The sequence below is a fragment of the Saccopteryx leptura genome, chromosome 3 (assembly GCF_036850995.1).
Source record: "Saccopteryx leptura isolate mSacLep1 chromosome 3, mSacLep1_pri_phased_curated, whole genome shotgun sequence".
In the NCBI taxonomy this organism is placed as follows: domain Eukaryota; kingdom Metazoa; phylum Chordata; class Mammalia; order Chiroptera; family Emballonuridae; genus Saccopteryx; species Saccopteryx leptura.
In genome coordinates this window covers 363,706,388-363,734,008 of record NC_089505.1, presented here as the reverse complement: position 1 = coordinate 363,734,008, position 27,621 = coordinate 363,706,388, and the positions used below count along the sequence as shown (strand labels likewise).

At 54.1% G+C, this 27,621-nt stretch overlaps 1 protein-coding gene across 4 annotated transcripts in view; it reads left to right on the top strand.

Moving 5' to 3' along the window:
- The window catches only part of ASAP1 (ArfGAP with SH3 domain, ankyrin repeat and PH domain 1), a 327,653-nt gene that overhangs the window by 284,709 nt on the left and 15,323 nt on the right, over positions 1–27,621 (top strand). For 2 of the 4 annotated variants that reach the window (XM_066379533.1, XM_066379534.1), the window contains exons 18-26: positions 1,472–1,563; positions 3,828–4,014; positions 4,231–4,316; positions 5,339–5,454; positions 5,600–5,667; positions 6,875–6,982; positions 9,012–9,240; positions 19,788–19,958; positions 26,926–26,995. In XM_066379533.1, coding sequence (XP_066235630.1) covers positions 1,472–1,563; positions 3,828–4,014; positions 4,231–4,316; positions 5,339–5,454; positions 5,600–5,667; positions 6,875–6,982; positions 9,012–9,240; positions 19,788–19,958; positions 26,926–26,995 — 1,127 coding nt within the window. The remainder of the gene's footprint in view (positions 1–1,471; positions 1,564–3,827; positions 4,015–4,230; positions 4,317–5,338; positions 5,455–5,599; positions 5,668–6,874; positions 6,983–9,011; positions 9,241–19,787; positions 19,959–26,925; positions 26,996–27,621) is intronic. The other 2 variants (XM_066379536.1, XM_066379535.1) reach the window with 1 other exon arrangement.

Genomic DNA, 27,621 nt, shown 5'->3' with positions numbered 1-27,621 from the left:
AACGACTGAAGAGTTCTTCTCAGTTTTTACTGCTTGTAGGTTTATAAAAGTCCACGTGACTTGAGAGTGGCCTCTTAGCGCCTGTCCTGGACTCAGTCACTCCTGACCCCATGACCTCTTTAGGCAGTAAGGGGAAAAGCGTGTGGATGTGTGAGGCTTGGCTTCGTTATATGGGAAAAGGTCACGAACACGCAAATGGCTGTAACCCTACCCTTCCTGTCATGGCTCACCCAAACTTGGAGCCCTCACCAGGTCCAACTTAAATCGGTCCCCACAGTACACAGAAGTGGGGAAGGCCCATTGGGCATCTCCCACAATGCCTTGGGTCATAAGCCCTGTCTGGCGTAATTTGAACCTGTGGTGCTGGAAGATCCTCTCTGTACAGATAATGGAAGTGCTGGAAGTACAAAAGGGTGAGGAAAATAGGGCTCCACCTCCCACAGAAGGCCCTGGAGCCAAACCTGGGTGGCCCGGGCTGCAGAAACTTGAAAGCCTCGCTTGTCACCAGCCTTGTCCGGAGAAGAGGACCCCGAGTCAGAGCAGTTGGTCACCCAGCCAGCAGCCTTTGTCGTCTCGGCGTCCTTCAAGCAGTGATGGTCTGTCTTGTGTTGTAGGAGCCCCTTGACTTAGGAACTAGGAAATTGAGACGGTATACTGATCTCGGGGTCCCTGGTCACTTCAGCACCATAGGGCAAAGGCTCAGAGCTAATATCTGCAACTTCCTGCTTTAGTTGGGGACCGGTGTCACCTGGCTCCTTGACTTGTATCAATAAAACCCAGTTAGACAACTAGAAACATGGAGAGTCGAATCCTAACGCTTGCCATGTGATATGCTCAAGATGCCCCCCCCAGACACCTGATTGAGTGAATGTCCCTTAAGCTGCGCCTTGATCCCCAAGTTACCTGACGACCTCAGGACCTTCAGGACAAGTCTGCTTGTTTGTTTGTTTGTTGCCGGGTATTGAACCCGAAAGCAAAATGCTTACTGGGGCCGCTTCATTAGTCGCCTGCCGCCTCTCAGTTTGTACCCCAACTATAAAAGAATCCTAAATTCCTTTCTGTCCAATAATGATAAATCTCGCAGTGTAAAATGTTGTTGTTCGTTAAGTTTTTAATCTAATTCACATGTGGAACCCGCTGTGTCTAATTCAGGTAGTTCTGAATTAGATGGAGGTAGGAACTTTTCTGTCTGGCATTTTTCACACGGTATTTGTACAGATTTTCTCATCAGTGGCCCCTCCAGCCTGTTGGCTCCTGTGGGAGGGGACATGGTTACCATCTCTGTATTTCCAGGGCCCTGAAGCCTGGCACGTAGTAAGCGCTCAGCAAATGTTGTTGACCCGATGGATGGATGCTTTGTATTCTGAGTCAAGTGAGGGCAAAGTACATACTCAGCAATTTCAAAAGCAAACAACAGGAAACTTTAACCCAGTAGTAAAGAGTTTGCTCTGTTGTGTTTTGTCTGTTGCAGCTGGCCAAGAACGTAGGAAACAATAGTTTTAATGATATTATGGAAGCAAATTTACCCAGCCCCTCACCAAAACCCACCCCATCAAGCGACATGTAAGTATTTCTAATAGACTGAATTCTTTACCATTCTGTCATTGTCTTCAGCCCTCCCGAAACACTTCTTAGTGGTTGTGGTAGCCCCCTGTGCGCCCCGGGGAAAGCGGAGCCCAGGGAGGTATCTTCTTAGTGGTTGTGGTAGCCCCCTGTGCGCCCCGGGGAAAGCGGAGCCCAGGGAGGTATCTTCTTAGTGGTTGTGGTAGCCCCCTGTGCGCCCCGGAGAAAGCGGAGCCCAGGGAGGTATCTTCTTAGTGGTTGTGGTAGCCCCCTGTGCGCCCCCGGAGAAAGCGGAGCCCAGAGAGGTATCTGACGTGTTTCTGGAATGCACAGAGAGACGGCAGCGTCACCTTCCGGGGAGGCATAGCTGCTCGGAGGATAGCTCCTCACGAGGACGATTATCTCTGAGTCAAGGCCGTGTGACGAGCAGGAGACACACAGAGGCGGTGGGAGGCGCCTGCCAGATCGGCACGTGTCCAGAGACTTAACAGCCCGCTCCACTCAGTGCGACTGGGGGGAACGGACATGCTGGAGTCTCTTCTCCGGTGTGGCTGGTGGGAGTGCAGATTGTACGCTCCCCGTGAGGAGGGGATTCGCCATTTGTCACAATTAGAAATGTATTTACCTTTGACTCAGCAGTCCCAGCTCTGGGAGTTTATTCCTGTTCCGTGTCAAAGCAAGATTAGGAATGAAACAATGCCCATCTCTAAGCATCTGATGAAGTAGTTCACGGTTCAGCGCCACAGCCACATGTAAGAGTCAGGATGCTTATGTCCGGTCTGGGACGATCTCCAGGATTGCTGCCAGATGGAAACAGCAAGGAGCGGAGCTCAGTGCGAACTCCTGCCTTGGGCAAGGAGGCGTGGGAGCCGGGCTCGGGTCCCTCGATGCACCCGGGCCGTGAACTCGGGAGCTGAACGTTGGGTAGACTTGCTGCTAAATTCCTCACCTTTGACCTCCCACTGTCAACTATCTGGACTCAGACACCAGGTGTATTTGGACAGTGACAAATACATAAATAGTGTATTTATTTGAAATAGTGTGTGCTTGAAGAAACGGGGAAAAACCACAGGAAACTCACCCGTGCCTGCCGTGGAGTGAGTGTGCGAGGCTGCTCCATGAACACCTTTGATGCCATGTTTACTTATGGGTCATGTGACTCCTTAAACCCGTTCAGACATTTACATTGAATTTGCACGTAAAGTCTGCCAATACTGTGGATGACCAGGAAGAAAGATTTAATTCCAACTTGTGATTGGGGAAGATTTTGTGACATCAATGCCTGCCTGCCTGCCTAAATATTTTCCCAGCCCCGCGGTGGTTACTCAAGCACCAGATTTTCAAAGCCGTAAAACTATTACGGGGAACATCTAAGGAACATGTTTGTTGTTGTTTTTTCAGTCTGAAGTCATAAAATAAAATCTCCCAGTTAGGTCCCTTAGCAGTTGACTTGACTTGAATTTAACAAACATGGATCACACGTTCACTCTCTGCCTCGTGTCGTGTTGGCTGCTGGGGAGACAGCAGAACACACGTGCGATGTAAACCCTGTCTGACAACACCTGGAATCTAGAGGGGAAGACAGGTTATAACCCCGAAATTCAGCAGTTAGCGCTGTGGTCAGAGTTGTGGTGTCACAGAGGAAGAGTTGGGGGTGTTGGGAACACATGGAATACCCTGACCTAACCTGGGGGTGTCTGGCTTGAGAACAGTGCCCAAGCATCAGCGTAGCACGGAACCTGCTTGGGTATCTCGAGCACACAGATGAGCACACGTGCAGAGAATTAAGGCTTTAAGGACAACCTCTCTGAGCTTCGGTTTCCTTACCTGTTAAAACACAGTTATGTCCAACGACTAAAACCCTTCCTTGACATTCTGAAACTTCATTGGCCTTTTAGAATTGCCTAACTTCTTCAGTTTTTCATTTGCTTTATATACTTACATGTGTCTGAGTTTGAAGTGGTAGCAAAGAGCCAGTTTCTCACGCTGCTGCTCAAGGTGGGAAAGGAACCTGCCGGAAATCTAGCCCGTTAACTTTGTACCTGCGCACTGCCCGCCCTCACTAGTGAGCGTAATACTGTGTTCGTCATTCCGTTCATATTGGAATAACTTGGTCTAAAACCTGGCGTGTTTGAGTGTCGAAAAGAAGTAATTAAAATAATTCTTCCCAGAAGAGAACTGTTGGTTTGGAAAAAATGCGACTCTTTCTTAGCTCTTGGAAAATAAAATAAAAAATCTTTGCCTTGCTTTTTCCTGCGTTTTAGGACTGTACGGAAAGAATATATCACGGCCAAGTACGTAGATCATAAGTTTTCGCGGAAGACCTGTTCGTCTTCGTCTGCGAAGCTGCACGAGTTGCTCGAGGCCATCAGATCCAGGGATTTACTTGCACTAATTCAAGTCTATGCAGAGGGCGTGGAGCTCATGGAGCCCCTGCTGGAGTCCGGGCAGGTGAGGCCTTCCTGGAAGCATAGGCTCCGCAGGAATGGGGACGGTCCCTTTCCAAGGTGACCCTAGCACATTGAGTGACCCCGTCTGAGTCAGGGCAGTTTGAGAGTCGAGGAGGTGCTATCGATAATTACTTTGGGGTAACGAAAGTAAAGGAAGCTGCTCTGGACAGAGTAGGACATGTGACCGCCCTGTTTATACTCATCCTGTCCTTTCTAGGAGCTCGGGGAGACAGCCCTTCACCTTGCAATCCGAACTGCAGACCAGACATCTCTCCATCTGGTTGACTTCCTTGTACAAAACTGGTATGGTTTTTGTTTGCTCTGAATGTGCCTTGTGATTTGACACAGACTGGTCCTGTTAGTGGCCTAGATCAGGAAGCAGCAGGCTTTTTCTGTAAAAAGCCAGACTGTTTTGGGCTTTGTAGGCCATGAGGTCTCTGTCAATGAAAGTAGCCATAGATGATATGCAAATGACTGGGCATAGTCATGTTTCAATAAAACTTTATTTACAAAAACAAATGGGCCAGATACAGCCTTCAGACTATAAGTTGTCACCATTGTCACCAACACCTGGATAAAAATGTAAAAGCCTGTCTCTGAGTCCAAAACCTGCTACGCATAGGGGGTTGAAAAAGAGAAAACAGCACAGGCCACATGATCATTGGTCAGACAGCAGTGTTTGTGGCTGACTCGACAGCTAGTGCAAATTGGGGGCATACTGATAGGAGTAGAATATTAAACACAGGAGGCTTGAAGTGGCTGGAATCTTTATTGGGTAGGTCTGCAAGCCACAGTTTATGATGAGGAGCTGGAGCTCATCCGAAGGAGAATGAGCCAAATAGTGATGGCGTTTGATGCATATGTGACACAAGCCGTACAGATGCCCACGCCCCCTCCTCAGAGGTGCAGCGGCCAAGGGCGTTGGCTCCGGACGCAGGCTGCCTGTGTTCAGATCCCCGCTCCATCTTCCGTGTCTTGATGACCTTAACTACGGGCACCTCATCCTCTCTGTGCTCTGTCTCTGTGTTTGCATCTGTGAAATAAAAGCTGCAATAGCACCAACCCCACCGGGCAGTTGTGAAGATGAAAGGAGCTAAGACGTGAAAAGCTAAGAGACAGCATCCATGTCTGTCCCGTAGTACACACTCCATAAATGCCGTTGTCATCATGTGGCTTATAAGGTTGGGCGTAATGTTAGACACATCATAATTTTATAATACTGGAGCCTGAGATTTGACCCAGGTGTGAGCACAGAAACAAGGGGTCCATCTATAACGTGCAGTAGGAGAACAGGTCGTTTTTTCCCTCACAATGTCGTGCTTCAGTGGGAACCTGGATAAGCAGACGGCCCTGGGGAACACGGCTCTGCACTACTGCAGCCTGTACGGGAAGCCTGAGTGCTTGAAGCTGCTGCTGCGGAGCAAGCCCACCGTGGATGTCGGTAAGAGCGCGGCCCAGTCACTGCGCTGCGAGCCTCTGTCAGCTCAGCCCGGGAGGCACGTGTGGCAGTGTCACCTGACGATTGTTTCCTGCCTTTCCAAGATCTGTCCTACAGTTAATGTGCACCTCTTTTCCCCTGATTTTAGCTAACCAGGCTGGAGAGACTGCCCTCGACGTCGCCAAGAGGCTGAAAGCCAGCCAGTGCGAAGACCTGGTGAGCAGAAATGGAGGTGGGGTTTGGAATAGACACCAGCCGCTCCAGAGTGTCGGTCTCAGGAACTGGAACTGGAGACAGAAGAAGTAGAATCTGGGGGGTTTGGGGGGGGGGTGTTGAACATTGGCTAAAGAAATTCAGGCAGGCACTGTTGCTACATTTGAAAAAATTGGTAAATTTATCATCCGTCTGTCTTCTGAGTGCAGTTACGATGTCAGAGCCGGGAGGCGTGTGAGATGTATTATTACCAGGCAGGCTTATGGATCGAGGTCATGCTTTTTTATTTGCTGGACCATTCGGGTTTCTCTGTAACTTAAAGACTTATTTGGGAAGCCAGTTCCAAAGGTTGGCCAAGTAAAGTTCAGAGTGCAGTGCTTTATTTTTTTGTTTGTTTTATTTTTATTTTAGAGAGAGAAGAAAAGAGAGAGCAAGAGAAACATCAGTTTGTTGTTTCACTTACTCATGCACTCATTGGTTGATTCTTGTATGTGCTCTGAGCAGGGATTGAACCTGCAACTTTGATGTATGGGGACTATGCTCTAACCAACTGGGCTATCCGGCCAGGGCCAGAGTGCAGTGGTTTTTCATTGTTAAACACACTGTCCTCCCCTCTCCATGCCTCTGTACGCACTCACCTTTTTCTGGTCCTACTAGTTCCAGCTGACAGTCCGGCCTCGGCAGAACACGGTTTTCTTACCCGTGGGAAGAGATGAGAGAGGAGAGATAAGCTGCATTCCCCTGAGCTTCTGCAGAGAGCCCGGACCCGGGCCTGCACTGCACTCTCTGTTCTTACAGGACTCCTCTGAGGGAGTCCTGGCTGTCCCTGCCCGCTGCGGACAGGAGAAGTGGGACGGGCTGAACTGGGACTGCCTGACTTAAAGGGCAGGGCCACCCCTTACTCTTCACTGGCTCTGATTGTGCCTTCCAGCCAAGAATTTGCAGTTTTGAGGCTCATTTTAATAATATTTCAGGAAGCTCTTCTTTTCGGAGAGAAGTCATCAGAGTAAAACAGCTGTGCCCGCAGCCCCTTGCAGCCTGTCTCGAGCCTGTCTGCTGGTGGTCCAGCCGGACAGTCACCGTCGTGCTTATACTGTAGCTACTCGCGTTCATTTGGATTCGGGAAGGAGGTGGGGTTTGCTCAGTGTAGCTGCAACATTGGGGTGATGGGCCTTCAGATTGAACTGGTTATACCTGATGTCACTTCCAGCTTTCCCAGGCCAAGGCGGGAAAGTTCAACCCACATGTCCACGTAGAATACGAATGGAACCTTCGACAGGAGGAGATGGATGAGAGCGACGATGATCTGGATGATAAAGTGAGTGTGGACCAGACTCGTTCTTTGCGAGGTCGTTGGGGCCTCATGACCTGGTGTACCAGGGCTGTTTTCTGGGCTCAAACTTTGCTCCTTGTTGGGCACCATGTGATAGCTGTTAGGCAGGGGTCTGCAGAGCAGCAGAGACAAGGGGATGTGTGTGTGCACAGAGAGAGCATGGAATTTATTCTAAGGGATTGGCCAACACACTTAGGAGGGCTGACAAGTCCAAAATGGGTGGGGCAGGCTGGCAGTGCCACACTCGGCAGCCAGAATTCCTGCGCAGTGGAGGGGCCTCTGTCTTTTCTCCTGAGCCCATCAACTCATTGCATTAGGCCCACCCACATTGTGGAGGATAATCCCCTTTATTAAAAATCCAAATATTAATCACACTAAAAAATACCTTCAAGGCTGGTGTTTGACCAAACACCTGAGCGCCATAGCTCAGCCAAGTTGATACATAAAATTAACCATCAACACAGCTAATGAATAACGACTAAGTTACATTTATCGAGCACTTGCACACGGCCTAGGCTGCAGCAGGCACGGCCCCCTTGTCCTCACTGTGGCGTAGTCACGCCCTGCATTGTGGAGGAGAAAACAGACATGCACGGAAATCTTGCCACTCACCTGAAGTCTCCAAGCTGGTGAACGCCAACCCGGGATGGGGCCTGCTCCTGACTCCCGCGGGTCGTTCTCGGGCCTCGGAGGGCTCGGCCTTGCACCTTGCGCTGGGCGCCTGGAGCGTCTCCCCTTCCCGGCAGGAAGCAGAGAACAGGCCGAGGTGGTCGTACAAAGCCTCCTGTAGGCATCTGCTGCTTTCGGGGGAGACAGGTCATCATGCAGGCAGTCACCAGTATAGTAGCCATTGGGGGAGGTGGCCGAGACGTGCCCGGGAGTTGGGGGAGTGGGGGAAGCCGTGGCGCCCTCCTGGCCAACAGTGGAGACCCTACCCAGGAAGTGCTGCTGGGGACAGGCTTCTGAGGGTGGGGAGGAGCTCATCGGGCTGAGAAGTGAGGAGGAGTGCATCCCTCCAGGAAGGGGGAGCAGTCTGTGCAGAGGCCCCGGGGTCAGGCTGGGGCCGGGAAGTCCGGGGCACGAGTAGGATCGACGCCCTTCGCAGGGGCTGGGTGGACAGTGGCAGCCCCATCAGGAAAGGCGCTGGGAGTCAAGTGTGACCACTGGCTTTGGATGAAGCCGATTAGTTTTTCAAAGTAATCATCAGTAGCAGTCTTAAGGCAGCAGAGCTCTCTTGTCGGAAGAGCCAGGTTTCCTGCCAGCTCCGCCATCAGTGTGGGAAACTGGCTGGGGCTGGGACGGAGTCAGAGTTCCGTGGCAGCTGGTGGGCCCTGTGCTGCCCATGGTCCGAGGGCTATTTCTGAGCTCTCTGTGTACGATTTGGTGGCTCTGGATGGATGACCCTGAGCTTCCTAACTTGGAAAGCCGCATGGATGTTAAAGTTATCACCAGGAGTGCAGACTCAGGGGCACTTCGTAGGCAGTTGAAAATGACTTTGAATCCAGGAGGCTGGAGTTGGACCCACAGGTCCGAGTCATCGGCATTCGGTGTCCGTCAAAGCCACAGTTGTACGTGAGATGAAATCACTTTCAAAGTGGAGGCAAAATGAGAAGAGAAGTCAGGATTGAGAACTTGAATATTTAGCGGTTGAACGGAAAGGGAGGTTTAATGTAGTCAATTACAGATGGTGGGAACCTGTTCCAATGTTGGTGAAAGTGTCCTGCCCGGGGAGGGGTTTGTTGGTTAAACATTAAATCTAACCGTGACCTTAATGCTGCTGTGCACTGCTAATCCCTAACTGGTGTCCCCTGATGTGACCCTGGTAATGGTGACATGAGGGTCGGAACTGTAACGTCTGCCTCCTGCCCTGTACTGTGGGCGGCTCTGGGCCGTCCCTGTGAGTGACCTCGGGGAGCCCGGAGCCGCCCTGCAGGGGCGTCCTGACCGCTGTCTCACCCGTGCTGTTCTCTCGTCCTGACCGCTGTCTCACCCGTGCTGTTCTCTCGTCCGCCAGCCGAGCCCCATCAAGAAGGAGCGGTCCCCGCGGCCTCAGAGCTTCTGCCACTCCTCCAGCGTCTCCCCCCAGGACAAGCTGTCCCTGCCGGGCTTCGGCACACCGAGGGACAAGCAGCGGCTCTCCTACGGCGCCTTCACCAATCAGATCTTCGTCTCCACAAGCACAGACTCGCCCACGTCACCCTCCTCGGAGGCCCCTCCGCTGCCTCCTAGAAACGCCGGGAAAGGTACGGGCTTGGAGAAGGGCCCCAGGACTCCACCCTCAGGGCTAGGAGTCTGCCCAGCCTGGAGGTAAAAGTTGCAGGGTGCTTTCGAGTGGCAGAGGACAGAGTGTAATGCCCAGGTCAGCAGCAGGTAGACGGTGGGTGGGCTCGCCTCCTGCATTCTCCGTGTTAGCTCACAGCAGTCCTGTCTGGTGCGTGCCCTCCCTGCCCATTTTACAGATATGGAAATCGAGGCTTAAGGAGGTAGCGTGGCAAGTGGTAGAGCTGGCATTCAATCCAAGGTCCATATCAGGTCCAAACCGGGGCTCTTGCCTCTTTAATGTGGGGTAGAGTTCTGGTTCTCTGAAACTCACCTCTGCACTGACAAGCCTCTCTTCTGAGACGTGAGTAGCAACAGTGGTGGTCATGGTGGGCTGGCAGGGCCCTGCGCCCAACCCGGCTCAGTTTACGTTCACAAATGAGGTGGCTGCCTCAGTCGGTGGCAGTATGCGGACAAGGGGACAGTTGTTCAGAGGCTGAGTATTTGACCGAAGGCTCTAGGCTGTTGGGAACACGAGGCCAGGCCCTGTGTGACCTGAGCCCGCCCTCCTGTTGGGAACACTAGGCCAGGTCCTGTGTGACCTGGGCCAACCCTCCTGTGTCCTCTGATGAGACAGGCCCTGCGGCAGACTCGTCCCCCGAGGAGGGCTGGTAGGCAGTGCGTGGTCAGGTGCCTCTGCAGGGCTGATGCCGGGGCTGATGGTCCCACCCCGCTCTCCACCGGCAAAGTGCTTGTCCGGCGTCCTGAACCCACAGGCAGTGCCCCGCTCCAGAAGTCACCGTTTCCCCCTGGACAGGGACAGATCGAGGCACAGAAATTTCATTTCACCATTCAGGTGTCACCCCAGCCAGGGGGAAGTTGAGAGGTCCCCAGATCTATGGCTCTGGGTTTGTTCTCAGGCAGAACACCCAAACGCGGGTTCTCCCTGGGTGCTTAGCTCCTGCTGACACCGGTCTCGGCCCCTCCGCACACAATGCCCGCCTATTGGGATCACACTGGGGCTATTTTCTGGGAAATGTGAGCTTTATTCAAAACAGTGTTTTTTCAGAGCTTATTCTCCATTGAGATAGTGTTATCAATGGGAGCTGTGTTCTTAGAGAGACCCCAGATGGCCTCATAGATCATAAAATAACGGAGGAAAGTGAAATGAAGGCTTGGGCATGAACAGTCCTCATCAAAGATAGCCAGTGACCATGAGGCAGCAGCACGTGGCAGCTAGAGTTTACCTCCCGTGTTTTTCTTACCACACATTTGCTAGCGCGAACCTCAATAAGGCATCCGGACCCCTTTCAGATCACTAAGGCCTTCTCGTTTCCACGCTGTACTGGGAGACGTCACCTTGCTGCTCGCCTGGGCAGCGATACCCCCATCAGGCCCACCCCGCCCAGTAAGAGCGGAGCTCCCCTTTCTAGCCCCAGAAGCGGACCGTGAGAATCCTCCAGGCCAATGAAAATGATGGAGGAATTACTGTGAAAGGGCCCCCGTCCCCCGATTGTGGGTACCGACTTCCTAGTGAGGACCGTGCGAGACAGGCAGGGCCTAGACTGGTCAGAGAGTCTGTGGGTAACTGAGAATCTTGGGGGGAAAGGTGTAAGGCGAGAATGACACCAGAGTCCTGGGGGGGCCACGAGGTTCCCTTGCCCCCTCCACCTCTTTCTGTAACTTTATCTCAAGGGGACACAGAAACCCACAAAATATACTGTCTGACTCAGTGCCAAGCATCTCTCCTGCCTTGATTAAATTCCAACGAGCCCTTTACCAAAGGCCCAGAAGACAAAGACCAAATTGACTCAGTGAGCCAGCGCTGATGAGGTGCTTTAAGGACTTGGCCATCACCACTGTGCTCAGCTGAAGCTAGTCGGCCCCCGCCGTCCCCCTCAGGAAATTCCTGAAACTGTAAAGAGAAGTCCCTCCCGACTCAAACCAGAATGCCCTTCCAGGCCGTGCCAGTGGAGACCCGGCCTGCACTGCCCTTCCAGGCCGTGCCAGCGGAGATCCGGCCTGCACTGGCGAGGCGCAGGGCACAGCCTGGTCCTGCGTGAGCCGCGAGCTGGGTCCCGCCTCCGGCTGGGCTCACGCGCCCGTATGCTTGGCAGGGCGGTGCTGGTGGAAGGGAGTTCTGAGGAGACGTTGTTGGAGGCCAGCTGAGGCTGTGCAGAGAGAATCCCCCTCTGTCGGGTGGCCCTCCACGTTTTCCTCTTCGTTCTGTTGAACTGGCAGGCCCATCTGCATGGAAACAAGGGTGTCTTGACGCGATCGGTCACCCGGGTTGCCCCTCTTCCCTGGCAAGTCAGGCCAGGCTCTCTGCACACAGGGGTCATTTCTGCAACTGTGAGTAGAGGGGTCCCGGGGGCTGTGGCTTCCGGGGAGGCGGAAACAGACACTCCTGTCAGAGTCTCCGCTAATCAGGGCAGTACTGAGGGGAGCAGGAGACCGCGTCCTCCTCAGTCCGGCCAGGGAACCCTTTCCGGAAACCCCAGCTGCCTCATCAGAATGCAGGGAGGCGACCTGCATCGCCTGCAGGCAGAGCCGCCTCGTGCTGGCGCAGAGCTCCCATCCGCGGGGCAGACGCCACCTCAGAGCCCAGGCTCGCCGCCCCGGAGCCCTGGACAGGGATGCTGGCCGCCTGGTCCCTCTTCAGATGTCAGTCCAGCGGGATTAAACCAGGGCTGTAAACTCAGGTGTGCACAAGTCCCTCACTGCAGACCAGTAGCTCGCCCCCCTACTTTGCATCTGTTACGGCTAGAACTTTCTCGGGCTTGCCAAGGTGGGTTTCTCTTTCATCTTTCAGCTAAAATTAGGTTGTAGAACCAGGATATCTGAGAGCAAGACGGATGCTGAGAGCCTGACCAGGCGGTGGCGCAGTGGATAGAGTGTCGGACTGGGAGGACCCAGGTTCGAGACCCCGAGGTGGCCCCTTGAGCGCGGGCTCATCTGGTTGGAGCAAAAGCTCACACCAGCTTGAACCCAAGGTTGCTGGCTTGAGCAAGGGGTTACTCGGTCCGCTGAAGGCCCACGGTCAAGGCACATGTGAGAAAGCAATCAGTGAACAACTAAGGTGTCGCAAGGGGCAACGAAAAACTAATGATTGATGCTTCTCATCTCTCTATTGCTGTCTGTCTGTCCCTGTCTGTCCCTCTCTCTGACTCTCTCTCTCTTTCTGGGGGCGGGGGGGAGGATACTGAGAGAGGAACCCAGTCCACACGCCATTGTACAGCGCAGGAGCTGAGCCTGGGAAGGCGAGGGAACTTCTGGTCACACGGTGGCTGAGATAGGACAGAAAATGGAAATGGGCCTTAGGACCTGTCAGGCCAGGTCTTCTAGCTTCTACTTTTCCATGTTGGGGAAGGTGGTCCCTCTCTGCCTTGCCCTGCAGGTGGAATTGCCCTCCCTTGTCATTGGAACCCAAGGAGACAGGCCATGGAGAGAGCATTTTGTAAAGCGCGGAGCCCCGAGCCGCTGAGAGCCCGCGGCGCCCCAACCCCCGTGGGGCGTCAGGGTTGTCGTCAGCCTGGCGGGGCCCCTGCTCAGAGAGCGGGTGTGATGTCTGTACAGCGCTGGCACGCAGCGAGCGAGTGCTCAGCAGAGGGGAGTCAGCTCCACCCAGCTGGGCGGGCTCAGCTCGCCACCCAGTCCAGGACGCTGGGATGGAGCCCGGATGCTGGGTGGAGCGAAGCAAGGAGTGGAGAGGGCTCGTGCCTCGGCGATCGCGGTCCAGTGGGAGAGACATCAGGACCCGTCCGTGCCTTCCGGGCAGCTCGGGTGCTGCTCAGAGCTGCTTGGCTTGTGGCTCAGGAGACAGATCGAGAAGCTCTCTCTCTCTCCCCCGGGGACCACACAGAACCCCCAAAGCCCAGGGGCTGTGAGGGAGCCTCCTTGCTCCCCTGGCCCCTGGCACAGAGGGGCGGTGCTCTATCCGGGCTTGTTGAATGGACGAACAACAGAATCAGTGAGGACGTGTCCCCAAAGCACGTGCGCGGTCAGGAGGTGACACTCCTCACGCGAGACCAGACATCTCAGGTGGTGTAGTGGACCTGCTGAGAGTGCTGGCAGCACGAGGCCCAGACCCGTTGTGTCCGCATTTTGTGCACCATGTCTCTGCCTGTCACGTGAGGTCCACGGCAGTGAGGGCCGAGAGAGGAAGGGACAGGGGGATCCTTAGGGCCTGGAGGTGGCCTGCCGCCGTGAGCGTGCTCTGCTGGGTGAACCAGACTTGCCTAGGAGGCACCTTCCTGTCCGCGGCACTGTTCCGTAGGCCGCCGTGACTGTTGCCAGGGCCTCTGCTCTCGTGGGGAGACAGCCATCCGAGCAGCTTGATTTGAAAGCTTCCCGTGGGCTCTTGCTTTTTACTCATATTAGATCTTTTTTTTTTTTTTGGCTTCTCTCCATCTCCCCCAGTCCTTTTATATCATTACACACCTGTCCCCTTGCACTGGCCACCCGGCTGGCGAGACAGGGGCTGTGATGTTGCCCTCAGCAGTGACCGCTGGCCCAGGCTCAGGTCTCGGTGGCGGGGCTGCCAGGGTGTGGGCAGGGAAGCGGGGCAGTGTGCTTCTGGGACGCAAGGTGTCTGTGTGGTGGCTGAGGAGCCAGCCCTGAGCCCTGGCGTCCTGAGAGGAGCTTGCAGGACAGATGAACAGCAAGGGCCCTGTTCTCTGTGGGGTGCGTGTCAGCGTCCCTCTGCCGTGCAGGAATCCTGACCAGGTCTCCGCTGACTTCCGAGGTGTCTGGCACACCCCACCTCTCTGTGCCAGTTTCCCCATCTCAGTTCTTTGTTTCCGTACATGCAGCTCTTCTGGAAATGGCTGTGTGTCTGTCTACTTTTTAAGCGATCATATGCTTCTCTTCCCCTTCCTCTCCCCATTCTTTCTGTGTTCCTTTCTTGCAGCCAGTGGCTTGATTAGTTTTAGCATCAGCCCGGGCGCTGAAGGGAGCTCAGTTGATTGGAGCATCGGTCCCAGACGGGGGTTGCCGGGTAGATCCCGGTCGGGGTACATATGGGAGCCTCTCTATCTGCCCTCTTCTCACTTAAAAAAAGAAAAAGGAAAGAAAGAAATTATACAGACAGTGTTTTTGAAAGGTTGTCAGGATAATTGTTAAAGCCATGTTCTGGGCCTTGTTTTTTTTTGTTTTTTGAATGAGCTGCACTTTTATTCGGTCTCCAGTATGGAAGATCTCTGGGTTTTCTATTTTGCTGACCAAAGGTCTGAAGACATTATGATAGACTCTTGACTTACACTGTAGACTTGCCCCGTGCTCAGAACGTGCCGGGCACTGACGGACAGACAATAGGATCTTGCCCTGCGGAAGCTCACCAGGAAAAGAAGGAGAAGTCAGCGCTAACACAGGTGGAGAATACTGAGTGACGTTGGCCCCCGTGGATGCTCAGAGATAAACGCAGTGGCCCTCGGGCAAAGCGGATGGATCAGAGGAGATTGCCGCCAGGTGACGTTTGGCCCTGAGCAGTGGTGCCATTCAAGGAAGAGACGCTGTGTGTGTCCTGTCAAGGCTGAGTCCGGCAGGAGCCACCTGGCCTGACTCACTGGCTGTGACTGGCCGGCCAGTGTCCTAAACGCTCAGAGCCTTGGGTCTCTTTGCCCCAAAAATGATGGTTCTGATGGCACTGCAACAGTAAGGTGAGTTCTCGGTAATGCCTGTGAACACCTGAGGAATATTCGTACAACCTGAGGGCGGCTTTCAGATGGTGAGATCGCTGGCGGACCGGCACTGACCGCCACTGCTCTAGAGAATTTGGGAAATAGATGTGGAGATTTGAAAAAGCATGTTGATTGTGATTTTAGGAATGGATTTTTTTTTTTTTAATATCTATACACAGGTGTAGGTGAATGGTTTTTTAGGACAGGTTTTTGTGGACTTTTTAGGTGGATAGAGTTCCTTGTTGTTAAAGATGGAGGCTTTGATCAGACGAACTCTGTATTCTAAGACTATACTGTGTTCTTATAGAGGGACTTCAGTGAATAGAGGAAATGGTCCTGGGAGAGCCCCAGGGAAGAGCTGCAGCCTTTGGGGAGTTTTACTGAATATTTATACAATGTTAGACCCAGGAGAGCAGAACAGGGCTTGAGCTGCCAACTGCCCGTGCGGCTGCGGGCCTGGACAGGGGCCCCTGAGCTGCGGTATCATCAGGTGCCTGGGCCATGTGCACCCTGACCACGTGCTGGGCCCACTTCTGAGGGATGGCCCTCAGCTAGACACCTCCCGAGCTGATGGCATCGAGGTCCTCGTGGCGCACAGCTCAGGGGTGTCCGTGGGGGGGTATCCATGGGGACCACAGGAGTTGAAGGCACAACAGAATTTCCACGTGGATCGGCCAGGAGGCTGTTGGAGATGCAGACAGTGGACCCCAGTACGCGAGGAAAGAGCTGAGATACACGCTGTCTCCCTGAGAAGACCCTCAAATAATTGACTAACCTCAGAGTTCTTTCTAGCAGCTTTAGAAGACCAGACCCACACTTTTAGGAAAAAGGACTAGAAGATGAGTTGACGTACTAGCCAATACCAGTGCAAAGGCGTCCACGGCATCTTTTCCTTCCGGTCACAGGCCTGGCGGGCGGAGCTGAGGGGAGAGACCGGCCGTGTGCGGCCTGCCCCGTGCGGCCTGCCCTGTGCAGCTGCCTCCTTCTTTAATTGGTTTGATTCTGTTTATTCTTTATTTTGTTTTGTTTTAGCTTCCTTTATCCTGCCAGAACTGCTTCTTTCCTGATTGAGCCAGTTTATTTTGCATAAAACCATCTCCTTTGGAGCTTGGAAACTAGTTATTCATTTTGGAAGTTTTCTGAGCTTGTGAAATCTTTTTTTTTTTAATATTTATTATTTATTGACTTTAGAGAGAAGAAAGAGAAAAGGGGAGAGGAGCAGGAAGCATCATTCATAGTTGTTTCTCCTGTGCACCTTGACCAGTCAAGCCCAGGATTTTGAATTTGAATTGGAGACCTCAGCATTCCAGGCCAACACCTTATCCATTGTGCTACCACAGGTCAAGAGACGCATGAAATCTTAAAGAAAAGAAAAAAGTCGCCTGACCTGTGGTGGCGCAGTGGAACAAGTATCGAACTGGAAATGCTGAGGTCGCCAGTTCGAAACCCTGGACTTGCCTGGTCAAGGCACATATGGGAGTTGATGCTTCCAGCTCCTCCCTCCCTTCTCTCTCTCTGTCTCTCCCTCTCCTCTCTAAAATGAATAAATAAAAAATAAAAATAAATTAAAAAAAAATTTTTTTTTTAAAAAAAAAGTCTTTTTCTGTGCTCTAATACAGCGTTTTTTCAGCCACTTATAACCCATAGCCTCCCAGCCAAGAAGATTGTGTGGCCTCTTATTTCTGGGGTCTGGATGTGTATTCTCCATGAAATTAGATTATAGCATTAAACATTCCTTTTCGGACTTCATACTGCCCCTCTCTGCCCTATTTTCTCTTCCTCCCTGGTTTTTGATTAGTGACCCTAAGTGAGACTTAAGTCTTCCTTAAGAATCACTCACTAGCCTTAAAATGATAGAAGTAGCAGTTCATTTACCCATTAAGTCAATAGTAAGCTACTAAATTCAACTGACTATACACCAGAGCGGGGTCCCAACGGGACCTGGAGTCTGGCGAAGGAAAATAAGCAATAAATATGTAAATAAAGACATATCATCACAGGTTGTAACAGCCGCTGGGAAGAAAGTCTGTAATGACATGTGAAACGCTGATCTCTTCACTTTGAAATGAGGATTCCGGAGGCTTGGTTTTGCTGGGTTTGTGGAGAGAGGATGACTCTGGTCCAGTCACTCCTGAGATGGCCTGCATGCGCAGTTTGGCTCAGAGACATGGTGCCGTTAACATTCTGTCTGGCAACTTCTGTTCCCAGGCAGGGTTTGGAACTGATGTAATGACTTTTCAGATGCAGTGCCTCAGTACGTCCCTAGATGGCGATAGAGATGAATTTGCTGCAGAACCTTATCATTGTAGGTTATCTAGTCTCCGTTTATTTCCGAGGGGAAGGTTACACCACCTCATACTGAGCATTTGTTGTCTTTCTCGTGTGCCAAGCAGGAAATGCTGCCCTGGCGTTCAGACACAGCAGCATCCTGTGACAGGTGCACTCCTTGCTGACCCGCTGTGTGATCCCAGCTCCGCCCTGCGTGGGTCACCCTAATGGTGCCAAGTCCCCCACTTTCCTGCCTGCAGAATGGGGACCGTAATCCCCCACCCACGTACTTCACAGGGTCATCATAAAAATCAAGGGGAATGGCATATATGGACACATTTTGAAAACTACTACAGAGCATTATACAAGTGAAAGGCTACAGTAACAGGGACTTGATTGTTACAGAAATAAAACCGTTTCTGCAGTTGCAGTGACTGGTGCTGTAATTTGACGTTGGTGCGGGTAATGGCAAGGCTTCCATTGTGGACAGGACTGAGCGGGAATACATTTTACCCTGCCTGAGAGGGACATTGCCTTCCTGGACGAGGCCGCCTCTGAGAAACGGTGCTTTAGGTCCGTGTCAGCCCTGATCAGTCATTAGTAACGGGAGAGACCAAAGCACATTTTACTAGGGTAGGAAGCCAGCAATAATGAAGCTTTTCTTTTAACACACAGACTGTAAGAAGCTCTTCTGGACCCTTGCTGGGTCAGCAGCTACCATCCTGTGTTAGACATCTGGTGTGGCAGCGTTCTGAGCTTTTCTTTGTTTTTCATCTTTAAAAAATTTTTTTTTCTTTTTTTCTTTTTTTTCTTTTTTTTTTTTTTTGTATTTTTCTGAAGTTGGAAACGGGGAGGCAGACTCCCACATGCGCCCAACCGGGATCCACCGGGCATGGCCACCAGGGGGCGACACTCTGTCACCGGCATGCCTACCAGGGGGCGATGCTCTGCCCATCTGGGGCGTTACTCTGTTGCAACCAGAGCCACTCTAGCACCTGGGGCAGAGGCCAAGGAGCCATCCCCAGCGCCTGGGCCATCTTTGCTCCAGTGGAGCCTCGGCTGCAGGAGGGGAAGAGAGAGACAGAGAAGAAGGAGAGGGGAAGGGGTGGAGAAGCAGATGGGTGCTTCTCCTGTGTGCCCTGGCCGGGAATCGAACCCGGGACTCCTGCACGCCAGGCTGATGCTCTACCACTGAGCCAACCGGCCAGAGCCAATTTTTTTTTCTTTTAATGCTTGTGGACCGAACATAGTTAAAACATCTACCAAGTGATAAACATAAAGGGATGCGTGTCAGAGTGCCCAGAATAGAGTGCCCGGTGCCCGCCATAGCAGCACGTCCATGTCACTTTGCATAGCTACAACTAACGTGTTCCCATAGCAACTTTAACAAACTCTTTTTTTCTTTTTTTTTAATTTAAAACATTAATTCAAAAAAGTCAACTTTTGCCCTGCTGGGCAGTTCAGTAAATAGAGCTCACTGAGGTCGCGGGTTCTATTCCAGGTCAGGGCACGTACGAGAAGCAGCCAGTGAGCGTACAGCTACATGGAACAACTAAGTGGAGCAACAGATTGATGCTTCTCTCTCTCTCTCTCTCTTTCTCTCTCTCTCTCACAGATCAATGGAAAATAATTTTTTAAATGTGAAAACTTTTGTGGTAACGCTGTATATGTGTGTAAATATTAATAGGATTATTGCTACTCTGTCTTTACCTCTGGAGTGTGATGGTATTTTTTTTAAATCTTTAGAAATTAGTGCCTCATTTATATAACATGTTCAGGCTTCCAGTATAATAAGTGGCTTATGATTTTCAGAACAATCGTCAGAGTTGGAGGAAAAAAATGTTTTTGGACTTTTCTTTTTCCTGAGTGACTCTTTGCGTTAGAGCCTGCATTATTTACGAAAGTCACTAAGAAAAACCCAGGCAGAGTTTGCTGACAAAGCAGCAGCTGTCGTGGAGAGGCAGCCCGTCTTCCGTGGACGCCGCGTGTCCCGGCCCATCGAGGGTCGGCCTCGCTCTCGCTTCCTCCGTGGATGTCACTGCCGTCCCGAGCACCTTCTTTCCTCAGCAGCGTTTGCGATGGTTCCAGTGACATACTGGTTTAAAATGTCTTATTTTTCCCGTTGCATCTCAGAGATCTCAGCGCACTCGCATGCTGTGTGGACGGGCTTCGGTTTCTTCAAAACACACACACCTTTCCTTTATTGTCATTTCTTTTTTACCAGCAATTTTTAAAAACCCTGTCTGTGAGTCACGGGGTCGGTGGGCGTGGCCGCGTCTGGCCCTGCGCTTGCGTCTCCCCGCCCCCAGGTGTCCCGCCACCTTCTGTGTGTGGACGTGGGTGCGTGCTGGCTGCCCTGTGCGACCGGGACTAACCTTCCTGCCCCGTTCGGTTCCTTTCCAGGTCTATCGGGCCCACCTTCGACACTCCCTCTAGGCGCCCAGACCTCTGGCGGCACCTCCACCCTGTCCAAGAAGCGTCCCCCCCCCGGGTGTCCCACCACCTTCTGTGTGTGGATATGGGTGCGTGCTGGCTACCCTGTGCGACCGGGACTAACCTTCCTGCCCCGTTCGGTTCCTTTCCAGGTCCATCGGGCCCACCTTCGACACTCCCTCTAGGCGCCCAGACCTCTGGCGGCACCTCCACCCTGTCCAAGAAGCGGCCTCCCCCCCCACCGCCCGGACACAAGAGAACCCTGTCTGACCCTCCCAGCCCACTACCTCACGGGCCCCCAAACAAAGGCGCTGTTCCTTGGGGTAAGTCATCCGAAAGCCAGGGCCAGCCGGGGCGTGGGGCGCCGTGGGCCGCGGACACTCAGCACACGCAGCAGGCAGAGCAGATGGCACACACGCCAGGGGGTGGTGTGCATGGGAATGCCGGTGCGGCCTCTAACGGCCGAGAAACATGTCGGAAGGTACTCAGAACCATTTAAAAACTATCGTAACGATACTAAGTGCTGAGCGTTTCCTGTGCGCCAGACACTGTGCCAGGCGGCCTTCCACAGTGCACTCAGTCACAGCGGCAGCGCTGCCAGGCACACAGACCCCGGCAGCTTCGTCGGCAGATAAGGAAACTGGCTCAGAAGGGCTAAGTCATCCGTTGTGCTCATAGCGGCCAGCATGGTTTCCCTAGATAACAAATCCTTCCTAGTCGCTGCTCACCCTGCGCTCCAGGTGAAGGCAGACAGACTGTTCACCCCGCACCTGGCGGGGTCCTGGTCAGGCTCTGTCTCCCAGCCTCTTTGCTGCCACACCAGGCTTCTGTCACCTGGGGTGCCTCAGGCTCTCTCCCCCGGGGGCTGTCTGCTCCCAGCTCCCTTCTCCTTCCTTCGGCTTGCTTGTCTGTGCCCCTGGCCCTCCTCTCCAAAGACACTTCCGCCCCACCCATGTCCTCCGGGGCCCCGCCCCAGTGCCCAGTACCTTGTGTCTGGTGGTGGTCTGTCTGAGCCCCAGGAGGGCAGGGTTCTTGTCTGTGTGCTCTTGTCTGTGTTGGCTGCACCTAGAACTGAGCCCCGTAGACAGCAGGTAGTCAGTGATCGCCTGAGAACAAACCTACCAGAGCGGGCGCCTTGAACCGTTGCAGCGACAGGGACTGCCCATCACACATTTCCCTCCACAAGGAACATAGTTTCCATCCCTGTCTACCTCTTGAGTTCAGCAGAACTCTTCACTAGCCTGTCAACAGTGTCAGCCATGCACAAGGGTGTTCCCCACGATGGGGACACACAGCTTTGCTGGACGTGTCACCTCCTCCTTCCAGCGAGTTTCCTCGAAAGGCCTCGTCAGAAGTCCGTATCAGGTGTTGTGAATTTTTGGAATTTTTGGAAAAAGCCATGATGCCGTTTGCAGATTGGCACAGCCGTCTGTCAGCTGACGTAGATGCCACAGGGTGCGTGCGACAGTGTGTGTTGGGCCCCTCGGCATCCCTACGGGCCTGTTGCTGGGGACGCTGCACCCGCGTGCTTGAGGAGTTTGTGGGCTCGCAAGGACGGCAGTGGGTGACGGGGTTGGGTGCGTGTTCTTTTCTGTGGGAGCTGACCTGTTCTCGCAATGCGGAGATTCTGGCGTGACACACTGCACGAGAAGGCCTCTTGGAAGAGGGGTGTTAGGGAAATCATCCCCGGGGAAGACGAGCGAGGGAAGGACAGTGCAGGGTGTGACATGGACATATTGTCGCCCATAGCCCTGCCGTTTTCAGAGGCCGCTTTCCAGCGCCTCCAGGAGTCCCCAGATTTCACCAGGAAATCTGGTACTTTCCCCAAATAACGTGCCGTGGATGGTCAGTTTCCTGTGCGGGTTTTCGTGTCACCAGAATGACCCTCTTTTCAAAGTTTACTAAACTTAGTTCTTTTCCTCGATCAGCCTTTATTTCTGTGTAAGGTTGAAGCCCCCCGTTCAACTTACAAGACACAGTCCACCTCCCATGAAATCTGCCGCTTTTCAGTTTCCTGCCTGAAGAATCAGAACTGTCTTAGCCTCTCTCACATCTCAGCAGCAGGACGAAGCAGCTGGTGTGTTTTTGTTTGGTTTGGTTTGGGGATTTTTTTGTGGCTAAAGGGCATTTTTCTCTAAACAAAGTTGCCACTTTATGAGAATGAGTTAGTGCCACCAGCTGGGAGCTTTCAGGCGTCACAAAGCTGTGGGCACTGGTCCGTCTGCGGGGCTCTCCCACCAGCCAGGGCCTCCCACCTCCAACCAGCCTGCGGGGCAAAAATGAGAAGCTGTCTGCACTCAGTGACAGCGTCCACATCGCTGACTTTGGTGGTCACTCACGGGCAACCCCAGGTAGTAATCCTGGGGTCAGCCGGCCATGCCTTCTGTGCCGGGGTGTGAGCACTTCTCTGAGATGCACTTACAGGCAGCCACGACAGACACAGGGCAGAGGCTGGGAGACAGAGCCGGACCAGGACCCCGCCAGGTGCTGGGTGAGCAGTCTGCCTTTACCTGGAGCGCAGGGTGAGCAGCGACTAGGAAGGTTTGTCGTTTAGGAAACGGTGCTGGCCGCCGTGGGCACATGTGCACACAGCCGGACTTCTACCACGCAGGTCACGTCACTCTGATCCTGATCTCCGTGCTTTATGTCAGGTCATGGCTGCTCAGTTTTCTCCCTACCCATCTGCCGCTGACGTTTCATTCCAGAGGCCAGGGGCGGGGCCAGGCTGGCTGTTCATCAAGCCCACGGGGTGTCAGACTCCTAGGCAGCATCTGATGCCCATGGCTTCCCTCTAGGAACCAGTCTGTCCCATGCTCGGTGGTCCCCTGCACCTCCCTGAGCTGCGGTCCCGTGGACTGTCTGGGATCAAGACTCAGACCTGGGGGGCAGACATCAGGCATGAGACATGGTGCTGGCACCGCCTGTTAGCTCTGCCTCACCTGCCAACCCCTGAGATGGGGCGTGTCTGCCGCACACCAGGCTCACAGGCTATATTCTCCCCCTAGGACCGAGCCTTTGCTCACTGTATGACCTCAGTCTAGAACGTTCTACCGATTCGTGTTCACGCTTCGTCACCTTTCCAGACTGACTCTCCAGGGATCTGCTGAAAGGCCTTCCCCAGTCTGGCCGCCACCCCCACCCCTGCTCGGTGTCCCCTCTGGGCTGGGACTGTCACGCAGTTCTGTGCCTCTCTGACTCGCCAGGGGCTTGGTGGTCTCCTCACGGGGGCGTGCGCAGTGTCTGTCTCCGTGAAGCACTCTGGACCCTGCACCGCAGGCCTGGGTTCTGGTCCAACACCAGCCCTGTGACTTTCAACATGTGTCTTTGACGTGTTTTATACTTCAGTTTCTCCAGCTGTCAACAGTCTGGTTAGCAGTGCCTCACTCATTCTTAACCACAGTTTCATGGGGTAGGAAGCACTGAGACCCAGACAGGTGAACTCACCTGCCCGGGTCCTCCCCGCTGGCCGGTGGGGAGCCTGCATGCCTCGCCCTGTCCCTGGTCCGCTGCGCTTGGCACGGGGCAGTCCCGGGACACATCGGCAGCCCGGTCTCTGCGCTTGCTTCTTTGTCCGTGAAGCAGAGACGGGAGCAGGGAGCCGGCAGGTTGGCACCCCACCCACCCCACCTGGTGGTGGCCCTCGGCCGCCGGCAGCGCCCTGATGTGCGGGGGTGGGGGCCGCTCCAGGCTCAGTCCCTACCAGAACCAGTCTGCCACCCCCAGAATAGTCCCAGCATCGTGTACTGACAGCCACGACCACGGTGAACACAGCCACCTGGCCCAGGGGACAGCGAAGGCAGGCTTTTGACCAGGACATATACGGGCCCGTGTGCAGGTCTGGGTTTTGTGAGGACCCTGATTTTTGAAGTGGTGTGTCATTCACTCTTACCTTTGGGGTTAAAATAATTTCTTTTTAACCTACTTTTCACAGGCTAACACATATTTGAACACGATTTAAATAAAATTAGTAAGGAAAGGAAGTCAAAGGGAGAGTGTGGGTAGCAAAGGGACAGAGCCCAGGCCTGTGATCTCGTCACAGCAGTGGGGACCCTGCAGTCACAGGCTGAAAGTAGACCACCGATGTGGCCCTGAGGCCCTTGCAGGCAAGACAAGAGCGAAGGAAAACCCACGGCTCGTGATCGGTCACGGTGTCGGGTAATGAACTCTCTTCCCCCCGCCCCCCAAGCTGTGATTCAGACCTGAGAGCAGTTCCCCCGGGACCTGCAGGCTCCGTGTTCAGAGAAGTATCTGCAGTGCACATTGTGGGAAACCATAGCGTGCACGGAGAGAACCTTCTAGAAGCCCGAGTTCTGATCCTGTTCTACCGATTTTGGCTGAGTGACCTCTGGAAATCACTTACATTTCTCAGGCCTCTGGGACTTCAAGTTATATCAGCTCTTTTTTTTTTTTTTTTTTTTTTAATGTAGAGCCGATAATGGATGAAAAACTATCCCAGAATTATATTCACTTCTCAGATTTCAAAGGCCAGACCTTCCCAGGGAAAAGGCTCGGAACTGAAATGTCTGACTGCGGCAGGCACACCTGTTTATTGGAAGTCGTGCTGGCTTGCGCGGTTAGAAATGTCCCTGTATTTCCTTTTTCTTGGATTTCCCAGTTTCTTCTCCTGTCCACTCCCCCCGACCCATTTTGCATGTAGTCGCAGAAATAAGAATGGCTTCTGCCACTTGGAGATTGTTTGCCAGGATTGCTTGACATTTTTTATCCATCACAACTAGCCTATAAGATAGAGACAGTTGTTGTGGCTGGTGTACGGATGAGGCTGTCACAGAACAGAGGCTTCGGAGCTGGCATTTGAACCCATTTCTGACTTTGAAGCTCATTTAACTATCGACCGTTCCAGAAGATGCCGGAGCCCCCAGGCCAGGCGCTGCTGGGCCCCTGCCCGCCTCTCCCTCCGCAGGCTCTTGGCCACGGCTCCTGAGCTGAAGAGAGTGACCACACGTTCCGGAAGATGCCGGAGCCCCCAGGCCAGTCGCTGCTGGGCCCCTGCCCGCTTCTCCTTCCGCAGGCTCTTGGCCACAGCTCCTGAGCTGAAGAGAGTGACCACAGGTTCTCCAGTGCCGGCCCAGCGGCTCTCCTCGGCTCCCTCTTCTGTGCGGTTGCGTGTGACCCGAGTCCCGTCCCGACTGCACGGAGGGGACAGGGGACTGAGCTGCGCCTCTTCCCACGCTCCCTCCGACACTGTCCTGTTCTCAGACCTTTCTCTAAACCGCATTTTTCTTACCGGGCATGGCGGGGGGGGCCTTGGCCTCAGCGTGAGCGTGACGGGGTTCCTGTCCGCCAGGCCGCAGGCGCCTGCCCACCCAGGTGTGTAAGAATCCGGCCGAGGGCAGGCGGACTGAGGCGGTGCTGTGGTCCGGCCCACATTCAGCAGGCACCTCGTCACCACCCGTGCCGGAGCTGGGGCTGGACAGCAGGGTTCTGAGGTGAACGAGGCAGAACCTCACCTCTGGGGTAGTCACTCGTGGGTTAGATCATCTCTGTTACATCCTATCGAGTAACTGTGAGTGATTCCAAGGCCCCCTGTGTCAGGCCCCCTGAGGCCCAGCACTGGCTTCTGCACTCTTGAGTTTATCTCTGGTAACGGTCCTGCCCATCTCGGAAGGGTAGGGACTGTCTCTATTTGATAGATCGGGGAACTGAGGCTTAGTGGAGAAAGCCATGTAGTCCAAACTCATGCCCACCAGTCCGTGGCATGGTTAGAGTTCGAACCCAGGCTTGTGTGGCTCCAGGCTCTGCGTCCTGAACCGCTCTTTAAAATCAGTGGGTGTGGGCGCTCAGGCAGTGGTGTCTGGCCGGGGAGGAGTTCTCGGAAGTCGGCTTGGGAGATGTTCTTTTAAGGTTGCGTGAGATTTGACTCCTAGTGGGAGGGGACAGGTACTGCAGGAAGAGGAGACAGTGGGCTGTGCTACAGAAACAGAAATACACGGTGTCTTTGGAGGGTGGAGAGCCATCTTAAGTGGCCAGAGAACATTCTGTCCGGGAGGCCCCTCCTAGATCCCTGCCCGGTGGGCTCCGGGGATGGGCGGTGATCAACTGCATAGTTCAGTACACACCCTGCAGGTGGGCTGCCCGGCTCTGTTTCCCGGACCTGACCTTTACCAGCTGCCTGACCTTGGGCTTGATTGACTTCTCTGTGTGTTTCTCCCTGTGTAAAATGGAGGATGATTATACCACGTGCCTCGTGAATGTGATGGCCGTGAGGCACTGAGCGCTGAACCGCCCCACAGTGAGTGCCCAGGAAGCAGCAGTTGCCATGGTCAGTGTCGCTCTTAGGGAGTCGTGGTGGGTAAGGAAAAGCATGGAGACTTGTGGTCAGGACTTCCAGGTATACCGTTGAGCCACGTAACCTGGGGCTGCTCATTCACTTACCCTCGTTTCCGTCTTCACAACGAGGAGAGAGACCCCCTTGTCTGTGAGGCTGAGGGAGGGAGACCCCGGGCCGAGGGGCAGCAGAGCAGTGTGCTCGGCCCTGTGCTGTCCGCCAGCCCTCCTGCCCTGAGCCTCCCCGTCCAGCCCTTCCCTGAGCTACCGGGAGGTGTCATGGGCCTCTGGGCACAGGAGGAGAGGGGTCTGCTGATCGAGGGCACCGGGGTTTCCAGAGCAGTCATTGGAGGGCAGGCGAGGAAGTAGACGAGCCGGAGAGAGCAGCAGGTTCCTGAGGACTCCTCTGGGTGCCCGGCCCCTTGGCCGTGCCGCCCTGCCTCCTCCTGGGAGTGGGCACGGAGGAGCTGCCTTGGTCCTAGCCACCCTCCCTGCCTCGGGACAGCGCACGTGCTGCTCCCGGCGCTCTTCCGGTAGAAAGCGCTCCGCAGTCGGGCACGTTCCCCAAAGACACCGCCCCTGCCCCTCGACCAGGTCGCTTCAGACACTGGCTCCCTCTCACAGCCCCAGCCTAGGCGGCATCCAGCCTGCGCCGCGCCACCGTGCGGTTTGTCCTCTGTGTCTCCCTGGCCAGACCGTCAACTCAGCAAGAGCAGTGGCGTCTGATTAGCTTGGTGCCTCCTGCTCCGTGTCATGCCTTGTATGTACGTAGTAGGTGCTTAGTGAACGAACCGTGTTCACACGTCACATGCTTGTGGGGTGTGTGTTTCTCCTGAACCGCATCTCCCGGCCTGGGAACGGACTCTGGGTGAAGCTACGCATGCTGTTCTGGCTGCAGTCTCAGACTCGGGAACCTAGCGTCGCCTGTGTGCCAGGCCCCACAGCCCCACACAGTCCCCTTCCCCGTCTGAGGCTGCAGCTTTCTGCATTTGCTTTTCCCTGTAGGTAATGACATGGGTCCAACATCGTCAAGTAAGACCACGAACAAGTTTGAGGGGCTGTCTCAGCAGTCAAGGTAAGCCTCCTCTGTCCAGTAGCCCGGAGGCAGGTGGGACGTAAGTGGGGAGAGAGCGTGAATACCAAGGGGCTTTGAGGGCCAGGATAGAAGACAGGACACACGGGTCATCTTCCCTCGGTGACTTGGGTTTTTGTTGGCATTTCCTGTTCCTTTCAATGGAAGAGCCAACTTCTCGGACATCAGAGGACAGGAAAGGGGAAGTGAGGTGTTGGAAGGAGCCCACGGCCGACTCGGGCACTCGGTGGCTGGTGCCTTTGGGGTCTGCAGCACCTCTGTGTCCTGAGAGCATTGTGGCCTCTTGTGAAAGGGGAGCCAGGAGTTCCAGCGAGCAGAGAGGCCCCTGAGGTGCTGGCATTTCAGTGGTGACGGGAGTGGGGCTTATTCAGACGACCCTGGTGGACTTCTGTCCCAGGACCTGGGCCTCTCCCCTGCGCATATACACGTCCCCAAGGAGACACAGCTCAGGGGAGTGGAGGCCTGACACACCAACCGCTCCCTCTGGGGAACGAGGGCTCTGGAGTCCGGTAGCATCGGGTCTAAACGTCCACGTCCACCACCAACCAGCCTCGGACCTTCTCACTGAAGTGCCACACCCTCCGGTCTCCTCATCTGAATGTGGGGAA